Consider the following 24047-nt stretch of genomic DNA (forward strand, 5'->3'; position numbering starts at 1 on the left):
TTGCCTTTTACAGTTTTAAGAGCAAAGAAATACTAGCATTAACGTTTGCACAGACACTCTGGGGTCCGTTTACTAAAGTGCGGTAAATCTGACTTTAAGTTTCCGCATGTTATCGCTGAGAATATTTTTACGCCAGAATATTCGCAGCGACTAAGTTTACTAAACAGCGATGCGCTCAGAAGTCATTGCGATCACTTGCGGTAACTACGTTAAGGAACCAGCTTACGTTAGCGGTAATTTTAGCGAGTTGCGAATTTTCTGGCGAAAAATTACGTTTTTGCGAATATTTATGCTATAAAATAGTCTTGTTTTATGGCGGTTATTATGGCAATTTTTACTGTGACATTTATGGCCAGAAATGCATCTTCAAAACTTATAAACTTTATTGACTGATGATTATACCATCCAACAACATCACCAGAGTAACACCAATCAAACATGTCTGCATCATATAAACCCTTCTGCCAATAGAATCATAGGAAATGATACCAGTCAATCTCTTTGCTTCATAGAAATGCACAGTTTAATGTAGCCAATCCCAATGAAACCAAAAAGTGTAGAGGCTGACGAATCCTTGGACTGTGATGCCACTGCCAATAATACGACTCTGAGCTGAAACTGCTGCTGTTGCACCAGATAGAAGCAGAAGCCAAAACATCCTGTCAGCAATAGCTACAGATCTCTCTCCTGTCAGCAAAGAATGATGGGTAAAAAAAAAACATTATTATGGGATATTTCCTGCCCCTTGAGAATTTTCTGGCAGAAAAAATACTTTTACGCCACTTCATATGTGGCGGTAAAAGTTTGCGAATATTCTGGCGTTAATTTTGTCTTTAGCACATTTCGCTGTTTAGTAAACCATGCGTTAATGTGTACGTAGCGTTATTTTCAGCAAATGCGATAACTGGCGAACAATTATTCTTGCGCAAGAAAATTCGCAAATTTATATTTACCGCAGGTTAGTAAACTGGCGATAACATATTTGGCGAAAATTCTGTCTATATATTGTGCGAATATTTTTAACGCACTTTAGTAAACGGACCCCTCTTCTATGTTATAAACAGGCTAAGCATTTCTAACATTGTCATGTTCTGCATTAACTGTATCCTTCTACTTCATCATTATTGTTATTATACTAAATCATTCTTAATATTATTATTATTATTGATATTACAAAGAAGCCAATATTGCAGCTATTATTGAGCTGCTGACTGCCAGCCCCTGAGGATTTGGGAGTTGCAGTTGAACAGGTGGAAGGCTGCAGGTTATATATATATATATATATAGTGAATAAAGTACCCCCTCTTGTAAAATATAAGGATATTATAAATTACCGAGGAGATTCATGACCATATAAAAGCACGAGACGAGTGTTTTTATACAGGTCATGGAACTCCGAAGTTAACTTCTAATATCCTCATATTTTGCATCTGGGGGTACTTTATTATAATACACAAGTTTCAGTGAGTCATGTAACAGAAATGACATCAGAACTCATCTTTTATAACTGATGACATCAGAACTCACCGTTTATAACTGATGACATCAGAACTCACCGTTTATAAGGATATAATTTACAAGATATTCATGGATTTTGTGTATTATACGTTTATAATGTCGAACAGGTTGCCATTCACCTTACAAGTTAACGTTAGGTATGATGCATAAAATATTTACCAAGGCAGTATTTTCATGTAGTGATTTTCAAAGTATTTGCCTTGATTATTTGCCTCCCCGAAGATGATTTTTGTTGCTATAAACTGGATAAATCGTGGGGCTAGGGTATTATTAGGTAAAATGGAGTCTATGGGAAACAGCCTTTCATTAATTCAGAGCATTAAGGATAATGGGTTTTCAGATAACGGATCCCATACCTGTATTTGGAGGGTATATAAATATATGTTGGCGCACAGGCTGTTAGTTCAAGAAGCCCTTCACCTCAAAAATTAAAGCAGATCCTCTCCTGAAATACTATTTTGTCCGCAGTGAAAGAAAATGTAATTATAAGAGCCATAGCAGTGTACATTAATAAAACCACTGTTGTCATCAAATTTTGGTAGGGAGGGCTACATGTCACCACTCCATGTGCATCAGACAGGGTTCTGTTTCATTACACAAAGAACGGTGACTAGTGGTTTTCCATCCATTTATCATAAGCTTAAAGGAGCAGTAACGGCAACAAATGAAGGTGTTTTAAAGTAACGAAAATATAAAGTACTGTTGCCCATCACTGGTACAGCTGGTGTGCTTGCTTTAGAAAAGACTACTATAGTTTAGTTTTGTATAGTATATACAAGCTGCTGTGTAGCCATGGGGGCAGCCATTCTAAGCTGAAAAAAAGACACAGGATATACAACAGATAACAAATAAGCTCTTTAGTATCCAATGGGATTCTTCAGAACTTATCAGTTATCTACTGTCTATCTTGTGCTCAAATAGCTGCCCTCATAGCTACATAGCAGGTTGTTTATATAAATTATAGTAGGGTTTCTAAAGCAAACACAAATTGTTTACCAATTAAGGGAACCACTACATTTCATTGTCATTCATTCACAACACTTTTGTATTTTGGTGTTACTGTTCCTTTAAAGGCGTGGATAACCTTTAAGTTAACTGCTCTTCTGACTCTTTCTAGCTTTCATGGGGGTCACTGATCCAATCAAAAAACAAATGCTCTGTAAGGCTACAAATGTATTGTTATTGCCATTTTGTATTATCCCTTTACCATTCAAGCCCTATCCTACTTATATTCCAGTCTCTTATTCAATTAATGACTGGTTACTAGGCTAATTTGGCCCTAGCAATCATATTGCTGAACCTGCAAACTGGTATTTTCGCAAAATACCACTGTCTACATCACACTAAAAGTTGACCCAAAGTTGAACAGCCCCTTTAAAAGTAACGGTATTTGAAAGCATTGTTTGTTTACTATCTTCTATTCCCTGATTCTGATTCTTGAAACAATTAAACATTTCTCCTAATCAGCAGGCTTCTGTTACATTGTCTCAGGAGTCAAGACAGTATGTATAAATAGATTCTGTTTTCAACAGCATTTACAATTACATTTTAGTATAATTTATAAACACAAAAATATAACTTTGCCTAATTGTGATTATGAAATTATGATTCAAAGCACTTAACATATATTTATTAAAAACTAGTATCTTTTTCCCATTCTATGCTCTATACTTGTGGTTTCTGACTTTTGAAAGAATGTAACAGAAGCCATCTGATTAATCTGTTGCACAAGAAGTGTGAAAGTGTTACCTGTGCAACATTGGAACATTGTTGTTAAAAGAATTAAATTTTTTACTTTATGCAAAAACAATTCTTGGCTGGATATCCCCATTTAATATGTAGACAGTGATGTTCCTGAACTTTTTGTTTTGCCCTCTGCAGTCCTACATTTAAAATGATTTCAGAGAATTTTAGAGAGAGAAGATCCCATATGAATATTCAATCAAGTGGCCCTTTAGGTGCAAGATTTATGTGTTTGGAGTAAAATCAAGTAGCGCACAAATGTAGTTTTATGCACTATTTTTATACAGCCCATCAGGAAACTTTGAAGTGTAAAATGTTAGTAAATATAATGTAGAGAGAAACTAAATTTGCATAGAGATAGCTCAAGCGATTTATACAAATCTCTTCATTATTAAGTATTTTGGTGGGGGGCATGCTATACACCCTCTTTTCAGTTTAAGTAACATTTTACTGTAAATTCTGCCTTGTTTTTGGCTAAACTTAACTTCACATCTTAGTAAATAATTCCCTAGATACAGAAAGTAGTATTTCTAATGTAGAATTACATGCAGTGTGTTTTATTGAGTCAAAATGGATAGAAGTTCTGGTCAGTAGACACTTATTTTATGGTTAATGAAGGCAACAACGAAAAGTGGTAATGCTATAAGGCTGCAAACATTATTTTCATTGTGACTTTTTGCATGCTTTTTGTTTGGATAAGAAGAAACTAGTTATGCAGTTGGGAAGCTACAGCCTGTGGCAATATTTGTTGCCACAGGCTAGAACCCAGCTTAAAGTGGCTCTGTCACCCAGACACAAAAAGCTGTATAATAAAAGTCCTTTTCAAATTAAACATGAAATCCAAAGTCTTTTTTTTTTATTATTAAAGCATTCATAGCTGTTGTAAACTCATTTAAAAATCTCGCTGTCAATCAAATATTACCTGCTCCTCCCCTATGCTTTAGGCATAGAGGCGGGACAAGCAATTACTTTCACTTTCCATTCAGCACTAGATGTCACTGCTCTCCCCACATTCTCCCCATAGTTAACTATTTAATTGTGTAGTCAGTGCATGGGGATGGACATTAGGTTCCCCATTCTGGTGTACAAACAAGATTCTGAGATGATACAAGGCTTGTCTTAATAACAGTGTCCACAAAATGTCTCCTGCCTGCTTGCTATAATTATGAGTTCAGACTGATGGAAACAAGATTCAAATAATTTATACAGTGTAATTAAAGTTCATTTTGCTTGACTAACATGATAAAATTGAATTTGAAATTTCAGAATATTTTCTGAAAAAAAAAAAATTAGAAATCAACTTCCTGTAAGTAAATCTTTCTAGCCCCAAAGTCAGATGTGTAATCTCCCATCATAGCGTAACAGAGCATTGCTCAGCCTTATCTATACCTGCACATTTCCCTTTAGCTATATAATGTGATGCGTTGTATAATTCAGAGATTGTCATTAAAGTTTAAAGGGATCCTGCTAATGTTTACGCTGCAAGTAATTCACTCTACCATGTAAAATGTAATTTCTAAACCAACAAGTGTACTTTTTTAGTTGTAATATTGATGTGTAGGCAGCCATCTCAGGTAATTTTGCCTGATCATGTGCTTTCAGAAAGAGCCTACACTGCTTTCAGACAAATTATTGTTTCTCCTACTCAGTGCAACTGAAGGAGTTGCAGCATGATGGAGTCGATCAAGGACCGCATTGGCTAGTTGAAAGCCCAGTCTTTTTGTTGTAATCTAATCATTCGGCCCTGGGTCCGAACATTTGGATAAACACAATGCCACCCTGCTGTTGGTGGGCATATCGGGAATAGGTCCACTTATTTGGCAACCTTGCCAAACAAGCGAAACTTATCGTGTATGGCCACATTTACCTTTCCATTGTTCACTATATCTTGCGATGCAGCAGTTAGGGTTGAGACACACGGGCAGATTCAGGGAGATTTAGTCGCCTAGAAGAAGAAATCTCCCCGAATCTGCCCGTGTGTCTCAACCCTAAAGAGTGACTGAAGTTTATTAGAAAACAAGGCACCTGGTAAACTGACATTATCTCTAGAAAAAGTCTAAAAAAATCCATTTGCTCTTTTAAAAACAGATTTCAGTGCAGAAGTGTGCTGGAGCAGCACGATTAACTGATAGATTTTGAAAAAAAACAGGCCTTAGGTGGATCTTTTCTATGCCAGCATCTTGCCTTATCAAAAATCAGTGTAGTTTAAAGGTTTCTTCAGCTAGACCTGTGCTGCCTAAGCTAGTTATTTCATCTTCATTAAGCAATTACAACATTCTTAATTTTTCTCCTCCTTCTGAGTAGACCTAATAATTTACCAGTGTTGTGCATGTGTACTACAGTTATCAGACAGCGAACATGTCTACCTAGAGGCCACTGGGATCTGAACTTTGCTATCCATAGTTACAAACCTGAAAGATCTTATATGGTCAGTTTAAAAAAAAAAAAAAAAAAAAATAGATTCTGAAAAAATTTAATGTTCTTTTTTGTCTTGATAGGCAACCATAGCATTAATGTCAATTTCTTTTTATTCAAAGGCGTTAAACATGATGGAACAATGTGTGATACATGCCGCCAGCAGCCCATTATTGGAATCCGTTGGAAATGTGCTGAATGTACTAACTATGATCTATGCACTGTGTGCTACCATGGGGATAAGCATCACCTTAGACATCGCTTTTACAGGATCACAACACCAGGAAGTGAGCGGTGCGTAAACATTTCTCTAGGAGAACCATCAGAACTTTTGAAACTTTATATACAAACACATGTCAAGAAGGCAAACTGTATACTATTTTGGCTTGTCAATGAAGGGGAGAAAGACTATTTTTCCAAATAGTCAACTTTTTTTTTTTTTTTTTTTTTTTATATATTTGGAAGTTAAAAAATACATTACATTTATGCTAAAAAGGGAAAAAAGACACAGGCTACTTAGCAGATAACGGATATGCTCTATAAAAGAATACAATGGCATTCTACAGAGTAGATCTATTATCTGCTATGTAACCTGTTTTTTGAGTGGCTGCCCCCATGGCTGCACAGCAGCTTGTTTATAAACTATAATTGTACCAGTACAGGGAAACCGTGCATTATATTTTAATTACTTTTAACTACTTTAAAACAATTTAATTTGTTACTTTACTTTAAGGGCAGAGACACATTGCCAGATTCCGGGAGATTAGTCTCCCGGCTAATAAGCACCTATTCTTTGGGGTGACTTATCTCCCCGAACTGCCTTCCCGCCGGCTAGAATGTAAATCGACGGCGGGATTGCACTCGGAGTGCTTAGTTTTCCGAACTTGCCTCGTGAGAAAACTTCGGGTGACTTTGGAAAACGAAACGCTCCAAGTGCCATCACACCGCTGATGGGGAAGTTAGTTTGAGGAGATTAGTCGCCCCAAAGAAGAGGAGATTTGTCGCTGGGCGACTAATCTCCCCCGAATCTGACTGTGTGTCTCTTCCTTTAGAGGTGGCAGATTCGTAGATTTGTTTGAACCATTTAAATTTGTTATCTTTGAAGTATATAATATTTGTTGTCCAAACAAAGTTCCATTAGATCATCGTTTTTTGTAGGTAAAATGCATTTGAAAATGACTCATTTCATTCATTTGAAAATGAGTTCATTTAAATTCAACAGTTTATGTATTCATTTTCTGTGCACCCCTAATGATTTAACTAAAAGTAGACCCAACATTGGTGAAGTCTGGGAAGTCCTGTTGTAAATTGTCATTTTCTTCTGAATATTTTTGGATAATACTTTATTTTAGCAGTTATTATTTTTGGCATGTTCTGGGAGTTCAGAATGCCAAAACTAAGCATGTATCTGGCACTTGTCAATGTAATGGGCTTCAGATTCCTAGGTTGTCTGTCTTCTGCGTATTAGATAAGCTTGTATAGATATATTTTGTTAAAGCTTAACTAAAGAAATATGGCAGAAATGTGTAAATTATGTTTTAGCAGTAAAGATCTGTGCCTTCAATAATACATCTGTAGCTTCCCATCTTATTTTCTGCTGATTCACTGCACATGCTCTGTAACGCTGTAACGTACTGAGCTTAGGGACTGAAGCACAATATACTGAATATTTATATCCTATAAATATCACATTAGTAAATCAGATTATCGGTACATGGCAGCTCAGAAACCAGCACAGTTAGAATAAGAATTTAATCATCAGCCCTAGAGTATCAGCTTATACGACAGGCAAACCTCATTTTCTGATTGATGATTTTCATTGACCCCTAAGCTTAGCTTCTCAACAGCTGCTCAGAGCCAACTGAGCAATTTGAGTGTGTCACAGATTCTCTAAACAAAATCCAAAATTAACAAAAGATTGGATATTCCTGTGCACAAAAGTGAAGGCCTGGATAATTACTACTTTAGACATTTTAAGGCTAGTTAAGTTCAGTATTTCAAATATGACATTTCTAGCCATATTCATTTTAGGGTTTAGTTCTCCTTTAAAATTAAAACTGTATTATATGTTTATATGTTTTTTTCTTCCTCCGATTTAATGTCAGGGTTCTGCTTGAGTCTCGACGCAAGTCAAAGAAGATTACAGCAAGAGGTATCTTTGCAGGTGGTAGAGTAGTGCGTGGTGTAGATTGGCAGTGGGAAGACCAAGATGGTGGAAATGGAAGGAGAGGCAAAGTAAGCAGATAACATTTTCAAAAAAAAATTTTCATTTGGAGTGTTATAAAAATGTACTTGAGCCTTTTGATTTACACTGCAAAAATAAAGTTATTTAACAAACATATGTAAACAATGAGGTATGCATACAGAGTTGCATGCACAAGAAATGTTATAATTAAAGCATGAAAAGTATTTTAAATCAAAAGGCTTTTTTTGCATGATATGATATGGTATGGTTACTAAAATAGCTCTTTCCGTAAGAACTATGGTACATGTCATGTTTTGACTGCTGCATTTTTCTCAGACATTGACTGTTCATGCTTCCCTTTAAAAACAACTAGGAAACACAATGGCTATGGCAGTGCATAGTGTAGGCTGACTTCTGTAGGCAGGCTTGGTGTTTGAGATATTGCCATAGATATTTTTGGAACTGTGCTTGATACTATATTTTCCTATATCTTTCACCTTTTTATTAGCTATTGGTGCCCTGGCCAGACCAAATGCTGGACCTCAAATTGGAGATTAAACAAAAAATGTCTTTACTCCACATTACAGAAAGACTCCTTATCAATAAAACCCAAGAGTGCAATGGTGCATTTCTGTAAATTAGCAGTTAATTGTGTAGGCACTGCATGCTAAGGGAACCCTGGTATATAATCAGGCCCCACCATAGAAATTGTTGCTGTAGTTGACATTATGCAGCAGAAAATAAGCGTCATAGCTATTACATAAGAACTGCCTCAATGCTGGGGATACCAGCATTTGGCTTTGGGCCAGTCCCAGTTTTTTTTGCATGCCATTTGGCACACTTTCATACTTTCTCTCTGTCTATAATACAATGCTGACTCAATGCTATGCATGGTTTAAATGGCAGATAAATAAACTTTCTCTATTAATAAACATGATTAATGTGCTGTAGTTTAGTGTGATGGCAGATAAATGTGTAACATAAGATCATTTGTCCATTGTAGGTAACCGAAATCCAAGACTGGAGTGCATCAAGCCCACACAGTGCAGCATATGTCCTGTGGGACAATGGAGCAAAAAATCTGTATAGGGTTGGATTTGAAGGCATGGTAAGCAGTTCAGACAAAGATTTAAACTAGCTTGGGGGCGGGACCTATCAAAAGAATAGCTTCTTTATGTATCCCTCTGTGAAGTCTTTTGTTGTGACCGTCTGCCAGCTTGGGTGCCTTTGGAAAGTCTTTTTGTGAATACCACCAAACACGTGCATCATGATGAATTTCTTTGTGTCCTTAAACCCTTCTAATGTTAAATACGGGGAGAAGCTCTATTTAAAATCCTCATGTTGAAATTCAAAAAACAACAGGATGCAACAGGACCCTTCTTAAAGGCACACACTTCCCCCTCCCTTTTACTCTCCCATACCAAAAATTATTATGTTAAAACATAATCTTTAACTAAATCAAATGCAATTCAATAAAATGGGCACACAAAGACCAAATAAACCGTTAGTGGTTATAATTTATGCATTGTGCTATGCTTGGCGAGTTGATCTTTCTCTTACCGTCACCGTTAATTTATTAGATTCTAATTTGCAAGAGTGTGCTTTTATATTTGTAGAAGTGTTTGTTGGAAAGTAATTTTACATGTCAAAACAGCAAGAGAGAAAAGGAGACTACAAAAAAATAAATAAATATAACATGCATGGGCTAGAGGCAACCCTTCAAAGTATTTTTATTGGCCTCGGTGTATGGAAGGACTCCATATTTTTCAAGGGACATTATGGTTTTAATTGATTCTATCTCTTAGACATGCTATATTGTGTAATTGGTCGTCTACACTGAAACTGTTGGAGGGTGCTTGCCTTTTTTTTTTTTTTTTTTTTTTTTTTTTTTAATGGTGGTGAGGCTCAGCAACTCCTAGATGAGCAGTTCTGAACAGATGGCTGCCTGTCACTGTCCCATTAGGCAGTGCATTTCCATTACTCTGGTGGGAAGCAATGACAGGTGAGCAGATGTACTGTGTCCACTGCTGTTTTCAGCTGGATAACAATGCCGTGCTTGACATTATCTGGGAAATTTGCCTTTACCCTTAACTAATTTTCTGTGGAATCTGTGTTCATATGACAACCTGTACAGAGCAGTTTGTGCCTTTAATTTATCTTATTACTTTCTTTTTTCCCCCCTTTAGTCTGACCTGAAATGTGTCCAGGATGCTAAAGGTGGTTCTTTTTACAGAGACCATTGTCCTGTCTTAGGTGGGTAATTTTCTTGTCTACTAATTAATGGCATGCTGCATGCTGTATTCCCTTTTTAAAATTGGAAATTTTTTAACAAGGAAGAATGTATACTGGAAATATGTTACAGAAAATATTTTAGTAGGTCTGTTATAATTCAGAAGAAGGATCAATATGAATGTATCCTTATAAATAGTTTGTGTCACATGTATTAATTAAAACTTTTGTATTACTAAAATGTTACCCCCCCTGTTGTAAAATATCAGGCTCATAGAAGTCACATTGGAGTTCCATATCCTCTATAAAAAAAAAACACTTGGCCATTCAAAATGCAGAGACTTGCAGATCTTTGCTGAGTCTGTTCGCACAGGAGCCGATTCAACAGCCTGCATATTTTTTGCAAGGTTACAGCAGATCCACTACTCTCAGCATGCAATAATACACAGGCTTACAAATGCAAAGGCAGACAAATTATATGATGTTATTAAGGAAAAGGGGTTCATAAAACAATGGAAGAACATGTTATTTATTGTGGCAATTTACCTTGACAAGACCTGGTTCAACGGCTGTTGACATTGGCTGTAACTGATAAATGTGCTTGATTCTGCTCTTGGATTTTTTTACTTTAGTAGCATCCACCTAACACATTAACATGAATGTATTTGTATGTGATTTAGCATGTATTACACTCAGTTGATTTAAAGGAACAGTTCAGTGTAAATATAAAATGTGTAAAGCAGGGGTGCCCAAAAGGTAAATCGGGAACTACCAGTAGACCTTTAGCTGGTGATCAGTAGATCTCAAAACACTGTCGGCAAACAGCTTGTCTAAATCACCCTCATGCTTTTTATTTACATATTTATTATTTTAAGGTTACCTAAGAAATAGTTGTTAAATATAGCAATATGCATTTTCTCATAAATCAATATTTAAATGATATTTTCCATGGAACAGAATGCTAACAATGCTTTTATGGATGTCTTTCCTAATGGGACATCACTAAAACTAGCCCCTGCATTAGCAAAGTATGGGCACTCCTGGTATAAAGGCTGGAGTGAGCGGATGTGTATCAGAACAGAACCCAACTTCCTGTTTTGCAGCTCTCTTACTCTGAGTTAGTCAGTGAATTGAAGGGGGCCCCATGGGACATAACTGTTCAGTGATTTTGTAATTGATCCTTAGCATGCAGGTCAGAATCAAAAGCAACAGTTATGACCCATGTGGCACTTCTTCAAGTCACTGGAAACCAAGAGTGCTGCAAAGCAGGAAGTAGTGTTCTGGCTATTATGTTAGACATCCAGTCACTCCAGATTTTATAGAATGCATCTTTGGCTGACTAATTATATTGAAAATATTTTTTTATTTTGCACAGACTATCTATTTACCTAGTTTTTATTTTTATACTGAACTATTCCTTTAAAGATGGAGTTAATGAACCTACAATAAAAAAATGTTTAAGATATTTCAGGGCATTTTTAAACTTGAGGCTGTTTGTTTTACATTTTGAAATTTCTTTAGGTGAGCAGAATGGTAATCGAAATCCAGGTGGCCTGCTTATCGGGGATCTAGTTAATATTGACTTAGAGTTGGAAATTGTTCAGTCATTGCAACATGGTCATGGAGGCTGGACTGACGGCATGTTCGAAACCCTAACCACTACTGGTACTGTGTGTGGTATTGATGAAGATCATGATATTGTAGTGCAGTACCCCAGTGGAAACAGGTTGGTAAAATGAAAAAATTGCATTGCATTTACCTTAATGGAGTCTCCAATCTTAAACAATTTTTTGCAAAATGTATTTCTAAGCAACTTTATAGTATACTTTAGCTTTCCAGAATTTTTTATGGTCTCTGTTTTCATCCCGTAAATGCCCAAATGTGTGTTTTGGCGATGAAAAGCTTGTAGAGACTGGTGACCATTTCAATTAAAGTTAATCACAAGTGACATCGCAGTTTTGGGCATTTCATTTGCAGGGGAAAAAAAGTTTGTGAAATCGAAGAATGACACACTGGAGTCTGGTCTGCTTTTGCAGTGAGCAGTAAAATGCCCCTTTTGCTTTTCACATAGTACTATTTATAGAATGAAAAGCACCCTGTTGGATGCCCACAGAGTGGTGACAGATAGACCTTGATGCAAAAACACTCGAGCATTTTGGAGTTGAGGTTTCTCTATCACTTCTGTGTGTGTTAGACCTGGCACTTTACATTCAGTGTTGTAAAGAGCAAGGACAGACAGGGTTGTTATGTGTAATGCCTTTTTTCAGTGGCAGCTTCAAAGGAAACATTAATTGTGTTACTTAAATAAGGTACAACATAGGTTTAGTCACCTAAAATTCAACCAATCAGCAGGTAGCATTTACTGCTCATCTGTTTAAAAGCAAGTATCTTATTGGCTGCTTTGGGTAACTGAACCTAAGAAAACGATGTGCTTTTTATTACATACTGGTGTTTTTGTGCTGTAGCCCTAAAGGCTGCAGCGTTGTAAACTGTGGCTTCACTCCCACTCTGGTGTTTTTTTTAAACCTTGAATAGGGCAGGAAGGAAAGTGAATTGTGCCACATAATCTTGAGGAAAGCTATAATTAGGTGGCTTTAGCAGAGCATTACATTTTCAGGAAATATTTTGCGCTAATGTCTAGTACTGGATATTTGAATTTTTTTAATCTGGGTTGTACAGATTTATAGATACACATTTCTGGGGCCATGAAATTTCAATTGTAGTGGCGATTTTAGATAAGCACCACTCACTTGCTGCAACAAACTGTTTGCTTTTGTTCAACTTGTGTTCTGCTTGTGTTAAGGTGCTTTACTTGCTTATGGATCACAATAGGAGCCTCATTTGACCATGGCAAAGCATTTGATTTCAATTTTGCTTTTCAGTTATCTCCACTTAGACATAAGTTGTGTTATAGTTTGCTTAAATTATGACTTGTTAACCTGCAGTAATTAATTTGTTATTTAGAAAAAGTAATTTGCAGGTCTTCAGTATGCATGGTATAATGTGTAACATGTTTTTTCCAGGTGGACATTTAACCCAGCTGTTCTCACCAAGGCAAATGTTGTTCGCAGTGGTGACGCTGCTCAAGGTGCAGAAGGTGGGACATCACCTTTTCAAGTTGCTGATCTTGTACAAATATGTTATGACTTAGAGAGAATAAAACTTCTTCAAAGAGGCCACGGTGAATGGGCAGAAGCTATGCTACCAGTAAGTACAATTATCCAGGTTTGCTCTTAAATGATGTGCTACAACAGTTCTCAGTATTTGCCCTAACTGAATATGTTGATATATTAATAGCTGTGCAAATTATGCTTTGCTGTTCATACGGTAGTTAATGTAAAATTACCCCTTCATTATAGGAATTACAACCCAAGTTTGGTTCAAAAAGCAGAGGACATAACAATTTAATACTAGGAGCCTTGTTTGCCTCTGTGTTGTAGCCAATAGTTGTTAATTAGTGTTTGCTTTCTGTAATCACACTGCAGGTGAATCCTAAATTCTATCTGTTTACAGACTCTGTGAATTACTAGTTCTGTTATTGCATAAACCCATATGTGTCTACCCTGATGTAATATGAAGTTTTGACATAGGTGCATTCTTCAGAGAGCAAACTGAGCATATGCAGGGTCAGGGTCAGGCAAAGATGTTTAACAAAGTTACAAGATGACAGCCCCCTGTGGCCAACTTTGAAAGCATAAATCATTTGTTTGATTAGGCTTTGTGGTGCAGTAAGTTCATGCTTATATTTAGTATACAAAACACAGCATTTCTAGCCTTTTTCTATTTTTTCCTTGTCCTTTAAGTAAGGGTAGGACTACACAGGCGTTTTCTGTGCCATCTGATGTGATGCGTAAAAACGCAGTCATCAAATCGGATGCGACGGAAATAAGGTAAGTGAATGCATTGTCGGATGGTGTCGCAGCATTGATCCGACGTGACACGACTGTCGGACGCAGACGCCACGCGCTGTGGTTCTGCGTAGCGCGCCCGGTCGCACAGAAAACGCCTGTTTAGTCCTACCCTAGAACTTGACCTGCTCTGTATATATGTTTAATGAGACAGACAGACAGCATTTCTAGCTATATATCAACTTTGATAGTCACATATTTTTTCTGGATATGTATCCTATAACCACCACCTTAATATGTAGTTCAGTATTGGTATAGATTGTCTTTTCTGCTTTGAATTTTAGGACAAGTTCCCTCAGTTATGTCTTCATATTGGGATACTTATGAATCAGTAGTTTGAACCAAACCGTCGGGCTCTGCCTGACAATATTCCTCTAAGGGAATTTTTAGGTCTGTTTAAGCCTGTTTAATTCATGTCAAGAATATCGTCTTGCTTAACCATAATGACCCTCTTAAAGATAAATACTATTTTTTAGACTCTAGGCAAAGTTGGCAGAGTACAACAGATTTATTCAGACAACGATTTGAAAGTTGAAGTTTGTGGGACATCTTGGACATATAATCCAGCTGCTGTTTCAAGAGTTGCCTCCGTGGGATCAGCCATTAGTAATGCTTCTAATGCTAGTAATGCTACTGGTGGTAAGTTAGCTTGAAATACATTTTATGGATGTCTGACAATAATGTAATACACAGTGCAGGGTATTTGTCATCTAGACTAATCAGCTATCCAGGACAAGCTGAATATTCATCTTGATATATTGTGTGTGTGTGTGTGTGTGTACACACACCTCTAGGGCAGGTACTCATTTTTCCCCCCACGGTCTTTGGAAAAAGTGAATACGATGCATTTTTATCACAGGAGTACCTAGCACAGAACTGAAGAATTCCTAAGGGGAAGTTAGCGATTGGCACCCTTTGCTGAATCCGTGTTTCCTTGTTCTTTAACTAAATAAGCTGTATACTGTAATATGGTGAGAAATCTAAATAATAAAGTTATATCTATAAGTATTTAATGAAATACAATTAACTCACAAGCTTTAATTTTCTTTCTTTATGTCTAATTTAAAGGAGAAGGAAAGCTACGGAGGCATTTTATTGCCAATAGATTAGCTGCAATAGTGCAAGCTAGAATGCTATATTTATTCTGTAGAATGTTTTACCTTACCTGAGTAAACAGCTCTAGAAACTCTCTGTTTGTTTAGAATAGGAGCTGCAGTATTAATGTGGTGTGACATCACTTCCTGCCTGAGTCCCTGCTCTGGGCTCAGATTACAGTAGGGAGGGGTGGGGGGAGAGAAGCAAACTGAGCATGCTCTTGCCCAGGGCAATGAGATTTAAGATGAAGGCAGGAAGTCTGATACAGAAGCCCATGAGTACACAATATAAGGAAAGAAATGTGGTGTTTCTTTTGACAGGGGACTCAGAGCAACATTACTTTGGGGGTTTACTAGTACATTTAGATGGACCTTTCTGATAAAGCTTACTTAGTTTTAACCTTTCCTTCTCCTTTAAAGGACCATATATAGTATATAAATATACTGTTATCCTGCACTGTTGAACATTGTAGGTTCATCACAAGGTCGAAGGGCCCTGGATCTAGGATGTTTTGTCGCCCCGATAAACCGCTTCTATCCTGGATGACAATACTTCCTTATTTTCCTTCCCTTTTGCAGCAGTGCAGTGCAGTCAGTGAGGAAACATACGAGTAACCACACCTATAGCATAAAACCTTTTCTTGTCTATAGTAGGATTGTTGCTGCTAAGAACTAATTTCATTAAACCTATTTAACATAACTGTTAAATATAAACCAAATATTTCCTTTTTGTAGTGCTGCTAGCCCCATTAAACTGCAAGCTGAGCTAGTAATAAGTCACAGAATCTTTAAACAAATAAAGTAAATAAGGAAAAGGTTTTAATATTCATATGGCAATCCTATAGGGAAAATAAAGAATGAAGGTACCTGCATAAAGTATCTTAACATTTATTATTGTTTAATATGTCTATATCCTTTCTTTTAAACTTGTAGAAAGACTATCACAGCTTTTGAAGAAATTGTTTGAGACTCAGGAATCGGGCGACTTAAACGAGGAGCTGGTGAAAGCAGCCGCAAATGGAGATGTGGCCAAAGTGGATGACTTGCTCAAAAAACAGGATGTAGATGTGAGATGTTTTTTACTTTTGCTTTTAATGTTTTTCTGTATAATGTTAAAAAAACTAGATATATCACAGGTGAGGAGCCAGGTTAAGGTTGGGTTCGGTGCACATCAGTGACGTTACTGGATTTGCATGAATCTGGAAACACGCACCTTGCCTGCCTTCTTTTCCTAGGTGCAGGTGCACTAACCATAACCAGCAGTGCAAATTAAAAATAAATATTAAAGGAAAATAAAAATAGTAATTGAAAAAAGCTAGTTGGGCTCCTGTTCCTACTGGGCTATAGCCTAAGAAAGTGTGTGCATTTATTTGACCGTTTCACACTAACATTTTGATTTCATAAATGGAATCTAAAGTCGCCATTTTATATAGCATTAGTACATACTTATGCTAGTATGGTATTCTATTGTGGTATCCCTCTGTACTATGAAAAGACATAAGAAGGGCTAGCAACTCCCACAATGACATCATGGCTATCACATTAGTTGCTTGGCTCGCGCTTACTGGCATCTTTTGAGTCACAGTCATAGTGCAATTTAAGGAAATTGTAACACTTGTTATGCTCTTTAATGCAGTTGCCTGCAAGTGCTTGTGCGAACACTTGTCAGGGATATTTTGACTGTAAACATGGAATGATGCATTTTCAAGTTACAAACACTTATTGGTGATTTCTGTTTAAATAATTTGTGTAGTGATTTCACATGCTTTATTTCCATGTATTTGGGCTGCTTTTGCTGGTGACATAGCCTCAAAGAGGATACTGAATGACAGGAGGAACAAACACTGTGCATGGCAGAATCTGCAAGCAGTAGCATCTTTGTAAAACCTAAAACAGCATACTATTATATTTATTATATATTTATATTTTATTATCATTTTATCAGTCCACGAAAGCATTCACAGCAGTCGTCATCCAGTGTGTATCAACAAATCATTTATTGGTGTATGGTATATTATATATATTTTAATATTTACCAAATTACAAAGGGAAACTAATTTTTGTAATCTAATGCAGATATTTGAATTTTGTAATAGTATTACCCTCTAAAATAAACTTTCATATTTAGGTTAATGGACAATGTGCTGGACACACAGCAATGCAAGCTGCAAGCCAGAACGGACATGTAGATATCCTGAAATTGCTTCTAAAGCACAGTGTAGATGTAGAAGCTGAGGTAAGAGAGATTCCACGCTTTACACTGATTTTGCAATAGAAAGATGCTTTATATTTTTGGCCTTTTTTACAGATTTTTGATGGTTCAAAGTCTTTTGCAGTGCATCCGTTTCTGGTTTTATGATTTTACATTTTGATTCTAACACCTTTAATTCAACTGTAAAGCTCCTTTTGTGACTTAAAGGGGATCTAAACCAAATAAAAAAAAATGTTATAAACTTGTTCAAAGTGGTCCACTGAGCACTTTTGCGCATTGTTTTTCTTTTAAAGAAACATTAAAGTGTTTAAAAATAATGAATAAATAATGTAGTGTTGCCCTGTACTAGTAAAACTGGGGTGTTTGCTTTAGGAACACCACTATAGTTTATATAAACAAGCTGCTGCATAGCCATGGGTATAGCCGTTAAAGCAAAGGACACATAGTAGATAACCAATAAGCACTACAGAATCTCGTTTTATACTACAGAGCTTATCTGCTGTGAATCCTGTGCTGTTTCTCCTTTTTCAACTTTGAATGGCTGCCCCCAAACCTACTCGGCAGCTTTTTTATATAATCCAAACTATAGTTTCTGTAACAAACCAAGAACTTTTACCAGGGCAGGACAACGGTATAATATTTTTGAATTTTTCTAAAAAACAACTTTCATTTTTTTGGTGTTACAGTTTCTTTAAAGGGGTGGTTCACCTTTAAGGTAAAATTTAATATGTTATACAATGGCCAATTCTAAGCAACTTTTCAATTGGTTTTCATTATTTATTTTGTATAGTTTTATAGTTATTTGCCTTTTCCTTCTGTCTCTTTGAAGCTTTCAAATGGGCGTCGCTGACCCCTTCTAAAAAACAAATGCTCTGTAAGGCTACAAATGTAATGTTATTGTAATTTTTATTACTCGTCTTTCTATTCAGGCCTCTGCTATTCATAATCCAGTCTCTTATACAAATCAATGCATGGTTGCTATGGTAGTTTGGACCCTAGCAACCAGACTACTGAAATTGCAAACTGGAGAGCTGCTGAATAAAAAGCTAAATAACTTAAAAAAACACAAATAATAACAAATGAAAACCAATTGCAAATTGTCTCAGAATATCACTCTCTACATTGTACTAAAAGTTATCTCAAAAGTGAACAACCCCTTTAAGTGGTTTCTGAGATATTAAATGTATGGGACCTGTTATCCAGAATGCTCGAGACCTGGGGTTCCAGATAATGGATCTATCTGTAATTTGGATCTTCATACCTAAAGTCTACTAGAAAATCATGTAAACATGAAATAAAGCTAATAAACTTGTTTTGCTTCCAATAAGGATTAATTAATCTTAGTTTGAATCAAGTACAAGGTACTGCTTTATTACCATGAGAAAAATGAAATAATTAAAAAAAAATGTGGATTTTAATGAGTCTATAGGAAATGGGCTTTTTGTAATTTGGAGCTTTCTGGATAATGGACTTTTGGTCAACTGATCCCATACCTGTTCTAGTTTTATACTGCAAGGTAGACTAAAGGTGGCCATACACAGGCCGATAAAAGCTGCCGACAGACCAAATCGGCAGCTTATTGGCCCGTGTATGGGGGCCCCCGACGGGCTTCCCCGATCGAGATCTGGCCGAAAGTCGGCCAGATCTCGATCGGATGGGGTTAAAAATCCCGTCGGATCGCGGCCGCATCTGTTCGTTGATGCGGTCCCGCGATCCGACCGCCCGTTTGGCGAACGCTAGGATCCGATCGTTGGGCCCTAGGGCCCACGATCGGATCAGCCCGATATTGCCCACCTCAAGGTGGGCATATCGGAGGGAGATCCGCTCGTTTGGCGACATCGCCAAACGAGCGGATCTATCCGTGTATGGCCACCTTAACTCAACATTTTTTGAAGATATCTAGTATAGGTAAATCTAAAAACAACTGGACTTGCTGAGTAATCAAGCAAAGTAGTCATGCAACTCTCACAAGTAACACCTCTTTCTAGAAATTGCATGACACATTGAATAATCCTATCACAGTAACTACACAGAATCAACACCTCTGTGAATTACTTCAGATGTCACCTCTTTGAAGAGTTACAATGGGCCATTGTGATTGGATTAGTGGAAGAGTTTATATGCCGAGAACTTCCCACACCAGTCAGTTGAACTGAAGAAGCTGCTCGGATGAGTAGTGAAACGTCTTGATTGATTACTCAGCAAGTCCAGTTGTTTTTAGATTTACCTATACTAGATATACCATGACCTGGATGAATGAAAATCTTCATAGTCATTTTTTGAAGACCCACAGTGTCGGCAACCATAACATGTCTGTTTTTAGTTAACCCTGCTGTTGCTCACTGTTGTTCATGTTGCCATATGTCAAGGTATTGGGATGCCTCCATTACAAGTGGGTGTTCTCTAAGGGTTTCTTCATCGTACCAAATTGTTCGTCTGAAGGTGTAAAACGTGAGGTATCTAGTATGTTGTGGGAGTGTCGTTATATATGTTATCTAGGTGTTAAAGAATTTTGTTGTGTTCTTTTTTGGTTATTGCTTCCAACCAATCCTTATGAAATAGGTGATGTAATTTTTGTTTGACTATCAAAATACATGGGGATTCAGGGGTTAACCATTGTTGTAATATCGTTTTCCTAGCTACTGCTGCTAGTCTACCGATCATATTTTTCTCTGGTTTTGATAGTTGGGTGTAGTTTGTGGTATTACTGAATAATGCCCATTCAATTTATTTTTGGATGGGTTTCCCAGCCATCTATCCACCATATGCTGCTACCTCTTGCCAAAAAGTTTGTAGTTTTGAGCATGACCAAAGGTTGTGTATTAAATCGGCTCTTGGGGAGCAGCATCTTAGACAGTTATCTGAGGAGGGATTTCCCATTTTGTGTCTTCTGATTGGGGTCAAATAGGAGTTATGCAGTATTTGGAGAGCCATCTCCTGATATCTACTTGTGGGGATTAACTTCATTGTTTTTATTTGTAGTTTTAAAATATCTGATTTTGTTATGTCGGGTATATCTGACACCCATTTAAAGGTGGAATTTTCTTCATCTTCTAGATTTATTAATGTTCATATAGTTTGATATATTTGTGATGTTGTTTGTTTGGTTTCAGTGTTTTTCCATATTTTAGTAAATGGGTTGTCTTTGTCTCTGTTTGATAATTGAGTAGTTGAGCTGTAATCTCAGGAATATGTGTGGTATTGTAAACGGATATTTTTCCATGAGTTTTGTTTGGGTAATTATTGAGTGATTATCATCTAGTAAATTGTTAAGATTATGAAGTCCGTTATTGGTCATTTACTTCTTTAAAGATTTGGTTTAGGACCTTAATAGACTTCTTGCCAAGGCTGATTGTAGTTTGACTTCTTGCTTGCTTGTATTATTTCCATTATTTACTATTTCTTTTCCATCACAGATTAAAGTATTGATTTTACTGCTGGTCAGAATCTATATCATCTTCATGTTATAGTGCAAGCCAGTTTTCACAGTCTGATCAGTGTTATTATTATTGTGAAGGTTGTTGACTGGGCTTTCAGTCATTTTTGTATCGGTACCTTGATTTTCATCATGTTGTCCTTCACCTTCTGTGATGATTTGTTCTATAGTATAGATAAATTGAAGCTATATGGTAAAAGATGCAGCCTTGTTGCACTCCACTGACAATCTTAAAGAACTGTAATTTTAATTCATACTGTTTCATGATGTGTTTTAATGTTTTTCATGAAGTTGTGGATGAGAATTTTCAGGTGTAATGGAGTACAAACCGTTCTTAATGAGACTGAGTTTTAAAGGGTTTGTTCACCTTTAAATTAACTTTTAGTATGATGTCGATAGTGATATTCTGAGACAATTTGCAATTGGTTTTAATTTTTTCTGTGGTTTTTGAGTTGTTTCTTTAGCAACCATGCATTGATTTGAATAAGAGGCTGGAATACAAATAGGTGAGGACCTGAATAGAAAGATGAATAATAAAATGTAGCAATAATACAATTGTTGTACAGGGCATTTGTTTTTTTACATGAGGTCAGTGACCCCTATTTGAAAGCTGGAAAGAGTCGGAAGAAGAAGGCAAATAATTCAAAAACTGTAAAATAAACATAAATAATGAAGACCAATTAAAAAATTGCTTATAATTTGTCACCCTCTGACATACTAAAAGTTAATTTAAAGGTGAACCACCCCTTTAATGTATCTACAGTAGAAGGCTTTGTATATGTCCTTTTGGAATGCGTTTAGCTTTTCAATGGTGCATCTCCCATCCACAGTGGGGATTTCTTTTGTTTATGTGCCTAAAACCATGCATTTTTCTTCCATGTATAGTCATTGCCCCCACTGACTGATCTTGAGTAGACTCTTGCTAGCATGTGTGATCAATTGGTTGGAAAATTTCCATACTTTGTGATTTTAAATATTGGTAGTTCACATGTCTTCCCCAGTCAACCAGCAATGATAATGTTTTTCCATTTCCACGCCAAGCCTTGTTGTGGTGTCTGCATCTGCCTGCTGTAATAATTTAACTAAATCCAATAAATACCTGTTGCTTTATTTTTTGACATTCTTTGCCTTCTTAAAAGTTTAGCTTTTGAGCCACTTGACATTTAAAATGACCAAGGGTCAATTGCTGTTGAAAAAAAATTGTGCATAATGAGATTTTATACAAATTATTAAATTATGCAAATTATGAAATTATTAACATATTTAATTTAGTTATTGACAATAAAATCTTGCTTCTTATATTTATTTTTCTCTCTGTTTGTCCCTTAAAGGGATGAAACTGAAAAATGCACTGAAATCCATTTTTCAAAAGAGCAAACAGATTTTTGAATATTTCATTTTGAAATCTGACATAGGGCTAGACATATTGTCAGTTTCCCAGTTGCCCTCAGTCATGTGACTTGTGCTATGATAAACTTCAGTTACTCTTTACTGCTACACTGCAAATTGGAGTGATATCACCCCCATCTTTCCCTTCCAAACCCCTCCCCCATCAGCACATAAGCAGAATAATGGGAACGTTACCAGATAGCAGGTCCCTGGTAGATATAAGCTAAGCTACAGCACTCAGTAGTAAAAAATCATGTCCCACTGCAACACCTTTAGTTACACAAAGTAGGAGAAAAAATAGCCTGCCTGAAAACATTTCCATCCTGAAGTGCTGGCTCTTTCTGAAAGCACATGACCAGGCAAAATTACTCGAGATGGCTGCCTAAACATACTTGTTGGGTTAGGAATTAATTTTTACATGGTAGAGTGAACTATTTGCAGTGTAAACAGTGTAATTTAGAAATAAAAACGACATCATAAAAATAAAGACAGAATCCCTTTAAACTTTAACGTTAATAAGGCCCTTTCCTCACCATTATGAATTGATAGAATCTGAACTTGAAGTCCCTCTGATATCCATAGGGGGTGGTGTACAGATTAGGTACTGCAAGTTCCAGAATCCATCAGTTCATTTCATCAAAAGTTTCACCACTTTGTTTAATTTGCCATAGTCTGTTGTTTTAAATAGTAAGTTAGGTTGAAAAAAGACACATGTCCATGAAGTTCAACCTTTTAACTTTTTTTAACCTGCCTAACTGCTAGTTGATCCAAAGGAAGGCAAAAAATCCCACCTGAAGCCTCTCCAATTTGCCTCAGAGGGCAACTTGTACTATGAGCTATCTCCCATAACCCTGTATTCCCTCACTTGCTAAAAAGCCATCCAACCCCTCCTTAAAGCTATCTAATGTATCAGCCTGTACAACTGATTCATGGAGAGAATTCCACATCTTCACAGCTCTCACTGTAAAAAAAAACCCTTCCGGATATTTAGGCGGGACCTCTTCGTCTAATAGGAATGAGTGACCTTGTGTCAGCTGGAAAGACCTACTGGTAAATAAAGCATTAGAGAGATTATTATAAGATCCCCTTATATATTTATACATAGTTATCATATCTCCCCTTAAGCGCCTCTTCTCCAGCGTGAACATCCCCAATTTGGCCAGTCTTTCCTCATAGCTAAGATTTTCCATACCTTTTACCAGCTTAGTTGCCCTTCTCTGCACCCTCTCTAATACAATAATGTCCTGTTTGAGTGATGGAGACCAAAACTGTGTGGCATATTCTAGATGGGGCCTTACAAGTGCTCTATACAGTGGAAGAATGACCCTTTCCTTCCATGAATCTATACCCCTTTTAATACAGCTCAAGACCTTATTTCCCCTTGATGCTGCTGACTGGCATTGCTTGCTACAGCCAAGTTTATCCTCTACAAGGATTCCAATGTCCTTTTCCATAATGGATTTGCCTAGTGCAGTCCCATAAAGTGTATAAGTGGATTAGATATTTTTACATCCCAGGTGCATGACTTTACATTTTTCGACCTTGAATCTCATTTGCCACATAGCTGCCCAGCCCAGAAACGTTGTAACTGTCCAGATCATAAAGCCAAAAAAATAGCAAAATAAAGGCATTTTAACAAAAATCTTTGATGGTGCTGTCTGCTACAGTTTGTTTGGATGCTCAGATTGCCAGTTTGTCAAGATCCTGTTGCAAGGATGCCACATCCTTGGGTCGCATAGTTTTGTGTCATCTGCAAACACTAATACATTACTTACAATTAGGGTTGCCACCTGGCCAATATTTTATCTGCCTGACTGGTAAAAATGATGCTTGACCCCAATGTTATTAATAGGGAAAATAATCTAAATATATAAGAAGGCTGGTATTTTTTCCAAAAAAGGTGGCAACCCTACTTACA

General features: G+C 36.7%; 1 protein-coding gene across 2 annotated transcripts in view; it reads left to right on the plus strand.

Moving 5' to 3' along the window:
* mib1.S (MIB E3 ubiquitin protein ligase 1 S homeolog) overlaps positions 1-24047 on the plus strand; it is a 53592-nt gene that overhangs the window by 884 nt on the left and 28661 nt on the right. For both annotated transcript variants that reach the window (XM_018223656.2, XM_018223655.2), the window contains exons 2-10: positions 5799-5970; positions 7782-7911; positions 8865-8969; positions 10048-10114; positions 11612-11816; positions 13114-13297; positions 14475-14637; positions 16026-16159; positions 17221-17328. In XM_018223656.2, the coding sequence (XP_018079145.1) occupies positions 5799-5970; positions 7782-7911; positions 8865-8969; positions 10048-10114; positions 11612-11816; positions 13114-13297; positions 14475-14637; positions 16026-16159; positions 17221-17328 (1268 nt within the window). The remainder of the gene's footprint in view (positions 1-5798; positions 5971-7781; positions 7912-8864; positions 8970-10047; positions 10115-11611; positions 11817-13113; positions 13298-14474; positions 14638-16025; positions 16160-17220; positions 17329-24047) is intronic.

This window comes from Xenopus laevis, chromosome 6S, assembly GCF_017654675.1.
Source record: "Xenopus laevis strain J_2021 chromosome 6S, Xenopus_laevis_v10.1, whole genome shotgun sequence".
NCBI lineage: Eukaryota > Metazoa > Chordata > Amphibia > Anura > Pipidae > Xenopus > Xenopus laevis.